The 15,583-nt window shown below is 50.9% G+C and overlaps 1 protein-coding gene across 1 annotated transcript in view; it reads left to right on the top strand.

Moving 5' to 3' along the window:
* Positions 1-15,080, top strand: part of TMEM108 (transmembrane protein 108) — a 17,030-nt gene extending 1,950 nt beyond the window's left edge. Inside the window, exons 2-4 of the mRNA XM_011354708.1 lie at positions 26-659; positions 9,838-9,992; positions 14,958-15,080. Of these exons, the coding sequence (XP_011353010.1) occupies positions 26-659; positions 9,838-9,992; positions 14,958-15,080 (912 nt within the window). The remainder of the gene's footprint in view (positions 1-25; positions 660-9,837; positions 9,993-14,957) is intronic.
* The last annotated feature ends 503 nt before the right edge of the window (positions 15,081-15,583 follow it).

Genomic DNA, 15,583 nt, shown 5'->3' with positions numbered 1-15,583 from the left:
ATGGGCACCACCCGCTACCCCCCAGGTGCCCACAGAGGACAATCCAGGCCTTAGCAGAGCAGACCAGGGGGGTGGTCCTACCTTCACCAGCCGAGGACGGAAGCCGGATGCCACAGCAGCCTCAGGTGCCCCTGCCAGCCCACAGCCTGCCCCAGTGCCTTCTCAGCACCCCCGTGGTGACCCCCAGGACAGTCCTAGCCCCAGTGACTCCTGGCTTACTGTCACCCCTGGAACCAACAGACCTCTGTCTGCCAGCTCCGGAGTCTTCACGGCCGCCACGGGGCCCACCCAGGCTGCCTTCAGTGCAAGTGTCTCAGCCCCTTCCAAGGGGCTTCCTCAGGGAACATCCTCACCCCCACGGGCCCCAACCCAACCCCCCGGGGTCTCAGAAAGTACTGCTTCCCGAGCCGAGGAGGAGGCTGTGGCCACCCCCACCATGACCGACAGGGTTCCCAGTCCTTTCTCCACGATGGTATCCACGGCCACCGGAAACTTCCTCAACCGCCTGGTCCCTGCGGGGACCCGGAAGCCTGGAACTGCAGGGAACATCTCCCATGTGGCCGAAGGGGACAAACCCCAGCACAGAGCCACCATCTGCCTGAGCAAGATGGACATCGCCTGGGTGATCCTGGCCATCAGCGTGCCCATCTCCTCCTGCTGTAAGTGCCTTGCCCGCTCCCCACCCCTTTCCCCTAACCATCCCCCCTCACCTCCCCCTCCGCCACATCAGCTCGCCCATCTCCAGAATTCCTTTGTCCCAGAGTTGGGCAGTCCCCACGAAGTGGGCTGTAAAACTTCTTAGAATCCCAGGAAAGAAGGTGGCAAGACAAAAATCACGGGTTATTTTTGCCCCTGATCCCTGGCTCTGCCAGGCTACAGCTCAGGTCTCCACTGGTTCTGAAGGCACAGCTCCCAGGAGCTGGGAGAGCCGCACGGGTAGAGTCCAATTTAACTCTTCATTTGCAGAAAAACACTAAGCTGGAGAGGTGACGTGGCTCACCCGAGACCCCAGAGTTAGAGACAGGCCTGGAATGAGAGCTCAAAGCACCTGTCTTATAGCCCAGTGACACCATCCTGCCCCATTTACCTTCAAGGTTGGCCTATTAATGCTTGTAGTGACGTGGCACCAAGACACCATAGGCGAAAGTTGTCATTTCCAAATTGACAGCCTCCAGGGAGCAGAGCCCTAACCTACCTCTCCTGCTCCATGTCCACCTTTCCCCTGCCTTTCCTCTCCTCTCTCACCTCTTCTCCTCCCCTCTCTCTTCCCGCAAGGAAGAAGAGATGAAGCTTGGATCTTGCAGGAAGTTCTGTTAGCCTTGGCAAAAACGTAATTCAATTCTCGTAGCTAAACGAAAGCTCGAGAATTACTTGAGAATGTAGCTCTTCTCTCCCTCCTCCTCCTCCTCTTTAATTTGTTAATGGGTGGTTTGAGCTGGATGCAGGATGGACCTCATCACGGTCTTTTGCTTCCACTGGTATTGGTGGAAAAGGGCTCTCCCCAGGCCACCAGCACCTCCTCGCTGCTTGCTGCCGGTCATTCTGTAATGAGGAGTTAGGAAGCTTTCTCCCTGATGGCTCCATAACAAACCTGATGCAATCACTCAGGACCTTAGGGCTTCCTTTATGTCTTCCCCATGTACTTGATCCTAGATTCTTAGAGTTTCTCTGATAACCTCACAGGAATCCTCACTGATCTCAGCCTCACCCCACAGAGTTATCAAGTTATCATCCAGCCTCCCTCTGAATCCTTCAGGGGTGAGAACCCCCCGTCCCCCACCCCTGCCACTCCCCCACCATGATCCTCACTCACTGGACAGCCCATTCTCCTTTGACCCCTCTGGTTGTTACCTAGCTCTCTTGGGGGCCTGACATTTGCCTCCTTGTAATTTTCACTCTATGGTCCTAAACCACATCATCTGAAACCACACAAAACCAGTCGATCAGCTCCTGAAATGTTTGGGAAGGCTCTCGAAGCCAGTCTGCTCAGTGTCCAAGAGGCACGTTCCTGCTTCAGGTCTCCGCAGGACTGCAGTGCCCTGGCCCCGCCTCCCTCTCCCCCACACCACCCCGTCTGCCCCTCCAGATGGCCTCCCACTTATCCCTGCTCCCCTAGAAGGGAGAGCACAGCATTCCACACGCCTAGCCATGCGGAGGAAAACGGATGATGGTTCCTTTGTTTGGATACTTTGGTCCCGTTCAGGCAACCCGCGCTGGCATCAGCTCTGTCCTCGTACTGTCATGTCACACCACGTGCTCACCCGGGTCTCTAGAGGAACAAAGTCCCAGGAACTTTCCACAGAGGAGGCTGTTAAGCCAGGTCTCCCAGCCTGTGCTTGGGCCATGGGTTGTTTGGACATTAGTGCAGAAGGCGTATGCCTTTAAAATGACTTCTGTTTGGCATCGTACTCCAACAAGACCTTTTTAATCTAGATTCTGGGTTCTTTCCAGGAGCCACCTTTTCTAGCTTTTTGTCTCTCTTAGTTGATAAGCAAAGCCAGCTTTCCATGTCGGGGTGGCGGGGATGGGCACAGCCTACTTCTGCTCAAGGATCCAATTCAAGAAAAGTGAAAATGTTTGTAGATTGCACATTTCGTTGTTTCATTAAGCAGCTTTCTCTCCCTGAAATACACATGTATTCTTAAAACTGTGATTGCTCCCTTCTAAAACAAAAGAATGATGAGAAAACATTGTACTATGAATTATTAATTATGATCATATTAGAAAAGTAACCACATTAGAAACAGCTTTCTAATTTTCCATTCTTTACGTGTCTCTAGGCTCTAGATTACAGAGTTCTCATCATTTTTAATCATTCCGTCTTTAAAACAGACTAGCCAGAGGAATAAAATAATGACAGAAACAAGTAAACACATTGAGCAAGGAACACACCTTACACGTGGAGATTAAGTCACCAGATGAAGTAACATGCCCAGGGCCCCAATCACACATGAGTCAGCCCAGATCTGGTGGTAGAATGTGTCTGAGTCAACACAGTATTTCCCGAGTGCCCACTGTGTGCCAGGCACTGTGCCAAGCACTGGGGAGTCAGAGGTGTGTGATGTGGCTCCCCCCGCTTTCCCCTGCTCCCAGAGCCCTCTCCCTCGCTGGGCTTCCTCTGCCTGGGCTGGACCCCATAGAGTAGATCTAGCCTTTGCAGCCACAGGCCACCCCCACCTGGGTTTTGCAGCTCTAAAAAGACTTCTCCAGCCCTTTTGCTACGTATGAGTTTGAGATTAAATCAGACCTTACTGCAAAGGCAGAAAACCCATGGGCTGCCTAAGCCGTTTATAATAACGTCAGCCAAGATAGAAGTAAGGACATGGTCTGGAACTGCACCTCAAAAATGCTTCTGGCACCGACAGGAGACCACAGGTGCTAGGGATAGAACATATTACTTTGTAAAGGATGACAGGAAAGCTTTGTTCAGAGCAGACTCGTAGCCCCTTGGAACCACAGACCCCACTTCCTTTGGCATCTATCTGCATCTCCAGCATCCACAGAGAAAAACTAACACAGCCAAGAAGCACGTGAGGCGGGCTCTCCTAAGGCCTCACACAGGTTCCGCCCTGGCCTCCTCCACATGCAGCCCCCTGCCCCAACTCCTGTGGGACCGTCATTAACCCTGCGAAGTCCCAGATGAGAAGGACATTAAGATAGAATGTCCTTCTATCAGACTGTCTTCATAGCCCAATCCCACTCTGGTCATCAGGCAAACAGACCTCTTTCAGGTCTAAGGGCCCCGTCTCGGACCTTCCCAGCACTGACATTTATCCTAAAGCTCCCTCTACAGCTCTCAAAGAAGGTTTTTCCTTCTTTGCCAGTTTGCCAGGTAGTTCGGGCATCCGGCTGGTAGCAAAGTGCATGCATAGATCTCCACGCATCTGGCTTTTCAGACCAGCCGTGGCCCTGGCCCTGCTTCCCTCCATCCACCGGAAGCCAGACTTCAAATGGCAGGGACCGCCAGGCAGGTGGGTGATCCCCTGCTCTGGAAGAAGCGGGGGGGTGGGCATAGCAGATATGAAGCCTGCCTGTATCAGTTCCACCTGCCCTTCCAGCTCGCAAGCCGCCTCTCCCCCAATGGCTGAGGGCATCTGTGACAGACCAAGAAATGCTTTGTCTCCTGAGCCTTGCCAGGGACAGCCGCACAGGGTTTACTATGTGCTGGGAACCGAAATTGATCGGATCCAGGCCACGTTGGGCTGGGGCAGGGAAGCTGGTCTGAGCTGGTCTCTGCTGCCACCATCAGGACAGAGCCCAGAACCTCCTGCTAGAAGCCTCAGGGCCCGGCACTGAGATCCTTGCTCACCACTGTCGGAGCCCTGGGTTCTCACCACGAGGTCAGTTTTGTGTCTCTTCCAGGCTCCCTGGCCTGTTCTGCACATGCCACATCCATTCTTGAGAATGTCTTCACCCAGCCTCCCTGGGAAAAGATGAGGGCTTTATGGAGGGCGAGAACAAGAAGCAAGGCCGGCTGCAGATGTCTTTCATCATCAATCCAGTCGAGCCCGGCCAGAGCAGAGGAGCACCTCTCGCTGACCTCGGATGTGTGAGGGGCCATGTGCACCCTGCCCCAGAGCAGTCCGGCTTCCTTCTAGACGTACAATGAATGTCATAGGAATGTCAGTGCCGTATTCAGAGATACCATGTCCTTGTGCCCAACACGGTTCTTGGCTATATTAGTTTTTCTTTAAATAATAGTCAAATCTGAATGTATGTACGTACCGTTTACTCATAGGCCCCAAATGACTTTGTAATTATTATATAAGAAAACCTGGGTCAGAATTACTCTTTCCAGTGAAAAGAAGAGATTGGAACAAGAAGGAAGTGTGACTAGGTTCCTCCGAGGCTTATGAACCAGTTGAAGGAGGAAGAGGGGGAGAAGCCTCAGGGCAAGGCAGGGTTGGTCCAGGGGCTGTCACCTCGGCTGGACCAGAGTCATGCCGGCGCTCTCACAGCATCTCAGTGTTTCCCAACCAGCGCCCCCTGGTGGGGATTTCTTTGGACTTCTTCAGACTTACTCCCACCAGCTAGGATGGGAAGCCAGACAGTAAGCCCCCAGACCTGGTTCCCCCTGGTCTATGGCCTCGTGTCCAGCCTGGCCTCCTTCCATACCCTGACGCCTCTCCTGGGCCTCCTCCCTCAGCCTCCGAGGAGGAAAATGATTGTGCACAGCCTGGCTCGCCCCTTAGGTGGCACTGCTGGACCCAACCTTCCTTGTAAGGTCTCAGGTTTTTCATGTACCAAATGAAATGGCCACACTAAAACATGTCAGAGCTCCCTGTCCTAACATTGCCTAACTTTAAACCTGCATGAATGGCTGGAGAGGAGGCCTGATGTGATAGGAAAACTTGGCTTGAGGACTAGACATACCCGGACGCCATTTCAGCTCTCCCACTCACAGTCTGTTGGACTTGGACAAGCAGTTTAATCATCGTTCCAAGATCTCACCTGTAAAAATAGGATTAGTGTCCATCGTGTTAGTTCGAGGTCTTCAGGAGGCAGACACCAAGATGGGGTTAGGCCTGCAAGAGATTTATTGGGGAAACACCTGTGATATATAAAGGAAGGGACTGGATCAGGCAGGGAGAGCTTCAGACTGCAGTGCAGGTCTGACCTGTGAAGGGAGAGGGACGAGGAGGAGTGAGTAGGAAGAGTCTTGGACTGTGGCGCAGTTTTAAGGAAGTTTCTGACAGGCCAGTGGGAGTCCTCAGTGCATGAGAGAGCCTCAGTCCCCTGTCCTGCAGGAATGGGCTGGTACCAGTACCTCTGCTACCATCAGTCATGGCCGGGAGCAGGCTGGGAAGCGTGCCGTCAGCACATACGTGACGGTGGACCCAGGGGGCGGCAACTGGGGCTGTCCCCGAGCTGTGCTCACTGCACAGGAGATCTGAGCAGGGGATTTTCATGGCTGCAGCACCCACCCCAGAGACCTGTTGTGAAAATCAGAGATGATGCCTATAAGGTCCTGTCACAGTATCTGCCATGGAGAAGTTAGTCAATAAATGGCAGGAGCCATATAGCGATGGCTATTCATTTATCGTTGTTAGGATTTGCTGTGTATTCTCCAACAGGTTATGAAGAGAGCACTTTTAGAAGGTTTGAAAATGTTGAATCCTCAGAGAACCTGTAGGAGTTTATTTCCATTTCCTGTCACACAGTCCCATCCCTGGAATCATCTCCCTCCCAGAAATGTCAACACAGTACCCAGCGCTCCATCTTAAAAGCAATGACCTTCCTCCTTCCTGTCATACATCCGACAAGCCATGGACATTTCCCCATTGACATTCCTAGGAAGCCAAGAGAACTTGCTTAATTCTCCAATTTTAAAACCTAGAGCCTTGACAGCTGTTGCCTTTAGAGAAACAGCTGTTGAAGCTTTTGACTAAAATGGAAAGGGGTGGCCAATGCCTTGTGTTTGCACAGAGCTGTGTAGTTTTTAAAGTGCTTCCATATGCCTAAGGTACTTTCCCTCCAGTGGTCAGGACAATATGGGACAGCAAGCATCAGCCTGAAGGTCACAAAGATCTGGGTTTAAGTTCCAGTAATTAGCTGGGTGAGCAGGATCAATTCTGCAAACTTCCATGAGCTTCAGGTGCCTCTTCTGTAACTGGGAAGCATAACATTCCCTTCCTCAGACACTTAGTGGATTAAATCAGGCTGTAAAGCACCTAGGTCAGGTCTGGGAACATGTTAGAGATTCCATAAGTCCAAGTTGTACTGTCCTTTCTTGGATTAAAGGTCAGACCACGGAAATAATGAAAATCGTAAACCACAATGGAGAAGCCTTGGCCTTGAGCCATCGAACAATCATGCAGCCCAATTTTTCTTTCTAGACCTCTTATGGAGGATGCTGGGAGAACAAGAAGAAAACGCTCATTAATTAAGCACCTATTGTGTGTCAGGTAGTGCACTAGGTAATTGCATTCATTATGTCTTTAACTCTGATTACAACTCTGCGAAGTCTGTAGTAATCAGCCTGATGAAGTGACTTACCTAGTGTAGTACATGGCAGAGCCAGACCCGAACCCAAGTCTTTAGGACGCCAAGCCCATGCTCTCTTTCTGTAGCCAGGCCAGCTTCTAGAATATCAGTGACATGGCACTTGAGAGGCAATGGGAACTCCTGAGAGAAATAACAGTCAGGCCCAGAGCACTAACATGGCGGGGAGGGAGTGGGGGGAGCTAAGAACAGAACCCTCTGCTTCAGCCCCGAGGCCATCCGCAGCAGTGCCAGCCCTTCTCTCGGGATCCAAAGCAGGCCCGGGCTCTGGAACCAGGGCAGAGTGGGTTTAGAGGAAGCACTGGACTTGGGGGGAGGGGAGGAGGATGAGGGGACCTAGATTCCACGACCTGTGCCAGCCCTGGTGCAGTGTCACTGCGGCCTGACCCCCTCATTGTGGCTGCTGTTTCACCAGCTTGAATTCTCCCAGGCTATTTCACCATTCCAGTTCCAGGAGCAGGGTGGGAAGGTAGTGACAGTGAAGAATACAGACACCAGAAATAGGGAGACGGGACCTGAGGTCTTGCCCCAGCCCTGCCACTCACAGCCCTGTGACCTGTGGCGAGTCAGCTAGATCCTTTGGATCACAGTCTTCTCTTCTGGGGAATAAGGAGGTGTCCTAAATCAGGCTGAGCTCTGCATGTCACTCACCCCCATCCCCCATTCCTCCTTCAACCAGCTGAAGAAAGGGCTCTTTGGAAGGAAGGAAAGAAGGAAGGGAAGAAGGGGGAGACTCACACAATTTGAACAAGTCCGTACCAGCCAATCTAAGATTCCTTTTAGCTCAAACATTCATATATTTCTTTTATATTTTTAAAACATTTTTTAAGGGCACTTGGAAGAGTGGTGAGCAAATTAGAGGTGTTTTTGATCAAAGCAGATCAGACGAAGTGGAAACTTGCCATATCTCTCGACCTCATCTGTAGGCCTTCCCAGGTTGAGATGCCGGCAGGGCCGGCAGCCAGGAAGAGAGCTATAGAATTTCTCCATCAGAGGAATTCCTCCCACAGAGGTCTGGGGTGTAGGTCCTGAGGTCTCTGTGTGTGTGCCAACTTTTGCATCTAGCTCACCACACCTTTGCATGCAGAGTTCCCCGTGGTGCTAGCCAGACCCTTGGAGCTGCTGTAGACAAAGCTGGCCCTCCGCTTCCCCTGGTGGCCACTGTCATCATGGTGCCAGCCTCTGTGGACAGCTCAACCTGGGTCCCCCTCCTCAGCACAGATGTTTGACCCCTCCAGGGTGTTGGGGGCAGCCCTGCCTGGAGTTTCACCCACCCTACAGGCTCGGGTGATGGTGAGCCCAGACGGGAGATGCCCAGTCTTCATTTACTGGCTTCTCCCCAGGAGGGCTCTTGTCACTCTTGTCATTGCATCATCTGTTCCACTGTGTGAGCCTGGACAGTCCGTCCCACCTCTCTGACCTCAGATGCCTTCCCCGTCAACATGCCCAAGCCACTGCGTCCACACCAGTTCATCATCAACATCCAAACCTACTCCTTCCTCCCTGGGACCCCAGGAGTCTCAGAGATCGGTGACCCCAGGGTCACCTATCAAGCTGTGTAGAGCCTTGATCAGGCCCAGCTGTGCAGTACAGGCTGCTGCATCAGTCTTTGGCATATCTGTGTGAGGCAGAATCACGGATGGTTAAGAGCACAGACTTTGGAGTCCAGATGTCTGGGTTTGCTCTTGGGTGAGTCACTTCTCCGAGTCTCAGTTTTCCTAATAGTCTAATATGGAAACCTAATAGTACTGATCTCATGGAGATAAGTGGAGGACCAAATGGATTAATACTTATAAAGTCTTGGAACCCTGCCTGGCACATAAGCACTATATAACTATGGGGTGGGGGGGATTGATGATGATGATGATCATGGTGATGATGATGATGGTGATGCCAAGACCTCTGCCCAGTGATTCTGCTCTGTGGGCCTCTGCCATCAAGGCCCTCTATGAGAATCAAGCGCTTATTTAGGACTGCCCCTCTTCTGCCACCCTCCTGCTCATCAATCCAGCAGTGCAGCTCAGAGCACACATGCCGTTCACAGCAGCCAGGCTCTGGGCAGCCTTCCCACCAAGGGAGCAAGGCCTTTTCTTGGAACGGACTCAGGGAGTGGCACTCCGGCCTGCACAGATAACTACAGATTACTGAAATTACATCCCAGTCTCTTGCCCCTAAGCCCTATGGATGCAGCCTCTAGATGCTGCTCTGGCCTCGTCTCCTACCTCACTCTGCCACACTCACTTCGCTCCAGCGATGCTGTTCTTGTCTCATGTACACCAAGCTTATGCCCACCTCGGGCCCTTTGCACGCGCTGTTCTCGCTCCCTGGAACACACTGCCCCCATTCGGCACATGGCTGGCTCCTTCTCCATGTTCTGTCACCTCCTCAGGGGAGCCTTTCATGATGACTCTAAAGCACCCTCTCCCCCAACCCCGCTCCATTGTCTCTCTCACTTCGCCCTGTTTTATTTTCTTTGAACAGTTATCACCATCTGAATTTACCTTATTTATTCATTTTGTTTATTACTTACATATTGCCTGACCCCTTCTGCATCCCTCCACATGCACACTAGGAGGGAAGCTTATGAAAGCAGGGCAGCCTTGTCTTTTTTTTTTTTTCTTCCCATTTCCTATCTCCCTAGCATCTGGCACAAAATAGACACTCAACATATGTAGATATTTGTCGAACAAATGAACAGATGAATTAATGAATGGGATAAGTGGCTGAATGTATGACTATCACAACCCCACCTGGAGACTGGCATCTGTCATTCGGCAATGCTGGCTCTGTGCTTGTCACCTCCCTTCCCTTCTCTGACTTGAACTCTCTCCACAGCTGTCTTGCTGACAGTGTGCTGCCTGAGGAGGAAGAAGAAGACGGCCAATCCGGAGAACAACCTGAGCTACTGGAACAACGCCATCACCATGGACTACTTCAACAAGCATGCTGTGGAGTTACCCAGGGAGATCCAGTCCCTCGAAACCTCCGAGGTAATGAGTCTAAAACCATGGGTACCCTCTGCAAGTGCTGACCCCACTGCCTGGAAAGGCAGCAGCTACAAAGACAACTATGGAGCATCTGCTTATTTCTGAGCATCTTGCTCCTCAAAGGATGCTGCAGGGACCAGCAGCAGCAGCCGCCAGGAGGCTGCAGCCCCACCCCGCCCTACTGAATCAAGATATCTATTTTAGCAAGAATCCCCAGGTGCTTTATGCACATGTTCAAGTTTTAGAAGCACTGTTCTTGAGACTTTTGGATTCTGGGAACGAGTCAACAAATATTCATTGAGGACCCATTTTGTGGCAGATGCTCCCTAGGGATTATGAACATGAGAGCTTGCTCTCAAGGGACCCAGATTCCAAGATGTGGTTGAGATATGAACCCCAAGCATCATTCAAAAACAAAGCAAACTAGGGGAGATGTAAGAAGAGTTCACAGAGAGCTGTGGAAACCCAGGTGAGGAAAGTCTTCATAGTAGAGGTGGTAGGAGGGAGGAGTGGATTTTGATGGTATTTCAGCAAAGGAAGTAGCCTCAGTAAAGATGGGGATATGTGCTGGGCGTGGTATTGAAGGAAGTGTTTGGCCAAAACACCTGGCTGGCCAGTGAGAGATCTGGGCTTTGAACCCCAGTCTCTTTGTCTTCAGAGTCTATGATCTTTCTGCTTTCATGCGGAAGGTGGGCAGAGGCCAGGGTGCAGCAGGAAAGGCAGATGGATTAGGTATGCTCTTGAATGGGGTTGAAAGGACTTTAGTCTTGGGCAGCAGCAGGTCATTAAAAGTTTCGAGCTTTGCGTGTGACCTAGTTTTAGAAAGATTGTGCAGATGGCCTGGTGATGGCATTCTATACATGATCAATGAATGGAAAGGAAGGAAAGGATGGATGGTTCATTGGATGGATGAATCAATGGAGGACAGACAGAAATACAGACTAGACACAAGTAGATCGACTTGGATGCAGTTGAGATGTCCATGGAGAAAGATGGCGGACATCTGAGTAAAGGCAGTGACAGCCAAGTGGTTCTTCCCGTGCAGGTCTCCCGCCGCAGCAGCCGGGGCGAGCTTTCATAAGCATGAATGTGACCACATCGCTCTCATGCTCAGAATCCTTCAGTGGCTTCCTAGTGCTCTCAAGTCTTTTACAGGACCTGCAAGGTGGAACTGGCCCTGGCCCCAGCCCAAATTTCTGGCCTTATTTCATGCCCCTCTCCCTCTCATTGGCTAAGCTCTTGACACACTGGATTTCTTCTTACCCTTTACAGCACCAAGTTACATCCCACTCCACAGCTGTGCATAAGCCGTTCCCTCTCCTGGATGTCTTCTGTCCCTCCCTAGCACCCCCTTCACTTGTCTCCTACTCATCATTCAGGCCCCGTCTAACCATCGCTTCCTCAGAGAGGCCTCCCCTGACTTGCCAAGCTGGGTTCGGCTCTCCTGTTGTACAGTCTCAGCTCCTTATGCTTTTCCATCACGGCACTTACCAGAGTTGTAATTCTGTAGCTTTTGGTCTGATATGAGTTCAATATGTCTCATCCCCACTGAAATAACTAGTTGCCTCTACACAGCTAAACCCAAGAGTCAGTTCTGAGCACTCCCCTTACCTGCTCTGCCACCAGCATCAGCAGTCGATCATTCCCTCTTCAGAATATTTCTTCTCTGGCATCTGGGACTCTGTCCTGCCCTGGTTCTCCCCAACTCCCAGCAGCTCCCTCCCAGCCTCCATCATTGGTTCCCTGCTCTTTCCCAGCCTCTAATCACTGGAGTGCCCAGGCTCACTCTTCCCACTGCTTCTCTTTCTGCTTTGTTCCATGACCTTAAATACCATCTCCGCACTGTTGACTACCAGTTCTATTTCTGGCTTTGACCTCCCCCCTGAACTCCAGACTCATACACCCAGCTACTATGCACACATCTCATGGGCATCTCCAAGTCAACATGCCCAGGACCGAACGCTTGCTTCCCCTCTCCCCACCCAAACACCCAGGAGCTCACCTGATATTTCTCATTATGTCGATGGTGCTGCCGGCTGCCTTTTCCCCTCGCACACCCCACTTCCGGTCTGTCAGCAGATCCCACTGGTTCTTCCTACACAGGAGCACTTCTCACCACCTGCACTGCTGCCCACCTCATCTGAGCTCCCGTCACCCCTCAATCATGGATTATTCTGAAGAGGATTCCCCGCTACTGTCTTGTGTCCTACAGTCTGTCCTCCACACAGCCAGATGGTCTTCTAAAGACAGGACTTCATGTCAGCCATGGCTCCCAATCCTCAAATGGCTCCTCTTCACACTTTGAACAAAATCCACATTCCTCCTATCAGACCCTTCAAGGGCTGGCCTCCGCCCACCCGCCTGCCCGCTTCCTGCCAGACCTCCCTTTGATCAGATACTGAAGCCACACCCACCTTCTTGTTCTCCAACACAGTGAGCATATCCCCACCCTAGAGCTTTGCTTTTGTGACTATCTGAAATGTTCTGCTCCTGGCTGCCTGCAGCCCTCACGTCCTTCAGGTCTCTGTTCCAATGTCACCTATCCTCGGGGAGGCCTTCCCTGACTGCTCTATACAAATTAGAAGCCCGCCCTCAACCCCGTGGTGCTCTATTCCCTTCCCTGCTTTATTTTTGTTCAGAGCACTTCTCACCACCTGACACTGCATCGTCCCCTCTCTGTTGACTGGTTTGTCATCTGTTCCCCCTGCTAGATTTAAGCTGCCTGAGAGCAAGAGCCTGATTTTTCTTCTCCCTGCTCTGTTCTAGCACCTAGAACAGTGCCCGGCTCTTGATAGGTACTCAGTAAATGTTTGTCACACCAATGAACCCAAAGTTTTACTCACAATTTACTCACCACCCAGGCCAAAGCCCAACATATAGTGAATGCTCAATAAAAGTTTTAACTGAAGGACAAGCAGAGAGATGGGCTTCGCGAAGGCCTTGGCCTTTAGTACAGTCAGTGCACATTTTGCATAGCAGAAGTGTACCTGAGAATCGTTACAGTGAGTGAAAAATGGGTAACCTGGCCAAGGGGCGGCCCCCACTTTGAGTGTGGGCCATGAACCCCTGAACTCTAAATTTCTCATATTCTCTTTGCAGATCAACAAATGTAAACCAAAGCCAAACGACAGTGTTTATGAGTGCACCGTAGAAAGGGCCAGTTAGTCATTCTAGCCCAGAGCACCAGGGCCAGCATGGGACACAAGCCAGAGGCTCAGGTAAAGGGGCCACCCCCACCAGCCATGAGCTCAGGATCAGGCGGTCACAAGAAAACCAGCAACACAAAGCTCAGTTTGGCTTCAGAGTGGATTGATCAGTTTTCCTCCCGGCAGGCCTGCTCCCCTCACTCTGCTTTATTTAGAGTAATGCTACAGTTGTTCCGGCTCTCTGGGCACATGCGTGCACTGCAGGCCACCCGCAGAGTGCTCATACAGTCCCAGGGAACATTCCACGGTATTCCACAGCCTCGGGCGTGCACTCACCACCTGCCTTTTGGCTGGCAGCTTCCGCGGCTGCCCAGTGCTTTGCCTAAGCAGGTTTGTCTTGTGCCTTGCTCCTTTTCTGGGTCCATGAAAGCAGCAAAACACACGTCTGGGCCACACGGGCGAAACTGTGACCCCAAAGGTGCTTGGGAACTTTTCCATGCTTGCTCTTCGTTTTCCCTCTTCTTTCCCCTCCTCCTCCTCCTTTTTTTTTATTTCTTATTTTAGTTGTTTCTTAAATAACTTTCTCTTTTTTATGCAGTGGAAAGTCCACACATGGTTCACCCTGGGCGAATACTTGTTTTGCAAGAACTGTAAAATGACAAGCCAAAGTCCCCTCCACAGCTCAATCCAAAAGCCCAGGGAAGATGGAGAATTTCTGTCCCCTAGCTGACATGCCATCCCGTTTCCTTACCTAGAGAGTTAGCCCACGTCTGCCCCTCAGATGGACACTCAACTAATTGAAAACATTGAAGGAAACGCTTGTCTTCAGAGAGGACATTTTACCAACAAGTGGCATTTCTTCCTTTCCCTCCTTATTCTCTATAATGCAATATGAACTCATCAAAAATTATATATGTTTTGCTTAAAAGTAAACTTCAGAGAATTCATTGTGGCTTCTTTAAGTGAAGACATCTAAGCAAGTCAAACTTAAGCCGGTTGTGCCCGAGCCTGTGGCTGAGCCTTCTCCCTGGAATTGCCTGCAGGTTCTGAGACTCCAGTTGTTTAGAATTGGAACAAGCTATGACTTTTCCCCCTACATCACTGCCTGGGCCTGAGTCCGAGTACAGCCATTCAGTGGCCCACAAAAGCTTGCAGTCCTTGGTAGTGGAGGCCACAGCCATTCGGATGACCTGAGCAGTGGAATGCCTGTCTCTAGGCTTTTCTTCTCCTGGGGCTGTGTAGATAGACTGACTTTTTCACTTACCACCGATTGTGCAGTCATACGGAGACTCAGCTCCGTTCACCTCAGCATATCTAGTACTACGAGAAATGGGGCACGGATTCTGACTCTCGGAGGGTTCAGGAGGGGAGGAATTAGCCCTTGAAGTCTCTGACAACTGGGTGGCAGGAGAGGAAAGAGGTAGGCAAGTGTAGGATGTGTTCAGAGAGGAAAAGCAATGTAGTCTCCCAGACATCTGTGAGAGAGAGGCAGGAAGGAGAGTCTGGGGCCCAGGTGGACCAAGTTTTGCCCATTGGGGCAAGAGAGCCCTCTCGCACGTTGACAAGGAGAACAGGGCCATCTCTGGCATCTCTGAAGTGAGAGTGAGTCAGGAAGTAGGAAATCTTTTTTTGGAAGCTGCTGTAAAAATCTGAAAGAAGAGCAAAGAGGGCTGTGCACCTCAGCGTTGGCAGTGAGGATGATGAAAAATGTTTACCAAGCAATTCTTTTTGGAAATAAATGTCCTTGTGGGTACGTTGCTTTAAGAATGGCAGCCCGTGAAGCCTCCTAACTCACACTATCTCCTTGTCTCTCTCCCTGCAGGACCAGCTGTCAGAGCCCCGTTCCCCAGCCAACGGCGACTATAGAGACACTGGGATGGTTCTTGTTAACCCCTTCTGCCAAGAAACGCTATTTGTGGGAAACGATCAGGTATCAGAGATCTAACCATAGCAGCCCTCGCTTTGCCGTTCCCTACCTTTCGTCTCTAAATTATAAATATACAAATATATATTATAAATATAATCTTTGTGTAGCCCTGACTTAATGAGAAACATTTTCAGCTTTTTTTTCCCCCTATGAATTGTCAACATCTTTTTTATAAGTGTGGTTAAAAAAAAAAAACAAAAAACTTTACAGAACAGTCCATGGCTTTATAAAATAAAGGTATTTCTAAGCAAAGCAGTGGCATTAATTGCTTCTCTTACTAACTGTCCTTGAGCACTTGGGAGGCCCAGCAGCCCCAGGCAGGTGAGGGAAGAGACCCACCTGTAGAACCGGAGTGTTATACGGTCCTGTGCACGGCCCTTTGAGTGATTCTTAAAGCTCTGGTTCCTCTGGATTCTGTGAGACCCCTGTCTCCCCCGTCCTATGCACATCAGTGAAGGGCCACCTCGGGGCAAGAGGATGACAGACTCATGTACTAAAGCAGGACAGGGAACACATCATCA

Source organism: Pteropus vampyrus, unplaced genomic scaffold (assembly GCF_000151845.1).
Source record: "Pteropus vampyrus isolate Shadow unplaced genomic scaffold, Pvam_2.0 Scaffold1, whole genome shotgun sequence".
In the NCBI taxonomy this organism is placed as follows: Eukaryota; Metazoa; Chordata; class Mammalia; order Chiroptera; family Pteropodidae; genus Pteropus; species Pteropus vampyrus.
This window is presented reverse-complemented; position numbering and strand designations above follow the sequence as displayed.